Source organism: Brassica oleracea, chromosome C2 (genome assembly GCF_000695525.1).
Source record: "Brassica oleracea var. oleracea cultivar TO1000 chromosome C2, BOL, whole genome shotgun sequence".
NCBI classification, from domain to species: Eukaryota; Viridiplantae; Streptophyta; class Magnoliopsida; order Brassicales; family Brassicaceae; genus Brassica; species Brassica oleracea.
Genome location: NC_027749.1, coordinates 34,524,161 through 34,525,420, shown reverse-complemented (window position 1 = coordinate 34,525,420; position 1,260 = coordinate 34,524,161). Strand labels below are relative to the sequence as shown.

Sequence of the window (1,260 nt, the reverse complement as noted above, 5' to 3'; positions counted from 1 at the left end):
ATGCGACGCGCAAACCTGACCGACGAAGACAAAGACGCCGGCTTTTGCCAACTCTTCGTCGAAACCCTAGAAGGCCCGGCCCTTACTTGGTTCACCGGCCTCAGAGAGAACTCCGTGGACTGTTTCCACGACCTCTCAACGGCCTTCCTTAAGAACTATATCATGTTCACCAACCAGGAAGCAACAGTGTCAGATTTGTGGAACCTCACTCACGCCAGCGACCAAAGTCTCCGCGACTTCATGGAAAAATTCAAAGCTATTGTCTCGAAGATCGATATCCCCGACCATATCGCCGTCGAATCTTTGATGAACACCTTGCACGTCGATTCCACATTCCGCCAGGATCTTTACCGATACCCGACCAAATCTGTCTCCGACGCCATCGCTCGCTCGCACAACTTTATCCGCATGGAAGAAGACACCAGAGCAAAGTTCGCAAAAGAAGCAGCGGCCAGGCAGCGAGCCCCCCGAACGAACGATACCCGCTCCGAGCCTCGCCAGCATTCCTCCGGTGGAAATATCACTCAGAAGCGAGGCTACGTAAGTTCGGTCGATGATGAGGAGTCTCCAAAATCAGCAGCCATCACGCGAGAGAAAGGCTGGAATCACTGGGATCGAGACCCCGCCTCGAAGCAATCAAAGTCGACCGAACCAACGAGTTCAAACTCCGAGGAGCCAAGGAAATGGTGCCTCTACCACAAAAGGGATTCCCACGATACAAAAGAATGCAAAGTCCTCATCGGGCAATTCTTCGACGGGATCACTAACGGGACGATTCAAATGCCCACTTCTCCAACGACACCGAAAAACACCAAAAGTTGGAGTAAGAACAAGGAGAAGAAGGCACAGAAGTCTCAACAGAACACGGCCCCGAGCGAGGAAAGAGCAAGCCCTGAGCGCACTCCTGTCAACAACGTTGGCCCCGCCAACGATTCGGCAGAAGACGAACATCCGCGTCGGCGAGTGGAAGTCATACTCTCTCGCCCTTGCGACTCCTCTGACGACGACTCCTCGATAATGCAACCAGATGTACGCGACAAACTGAACAGCACGGTCGAGCAGTCTCTCACTCCCCCGACAGCAGACAAAGACCTGCGCACCTTACTGAAGCGAAAGAGTGCTACGAACGAGCACGTAGGAAGCGCCAATCTCGGCGCGACCATCTCCAAATCCAGCGCCAGGAGTATAGGTCAAAACGACGACCTTCGCGACTAGCTCAATTCAAAGGCCAACGACCTGCGAATCCAACTCAACCGTTCG

At 53.7% G+C, this 1,260-nt stretch overlaps 1 protein-coding gene across 1 annotated transcript; it reads left to right on the top strand.

Annotated features, from left to right (window-relative positions):
• Positions 1 to 1,215, top strand: LOC106324078. Its single transcript, XM_013762099.1, has one exon. The coding sequence runs from the start codon at positions 1 to 3 to the stop codon at positions 1,213 to 1,215; it is 1,215 nt and encodes a 404-aa protein (XP_013617553.1).
• Positions 1,216 to 1,260: the final 45 nt, after the last annotated feature.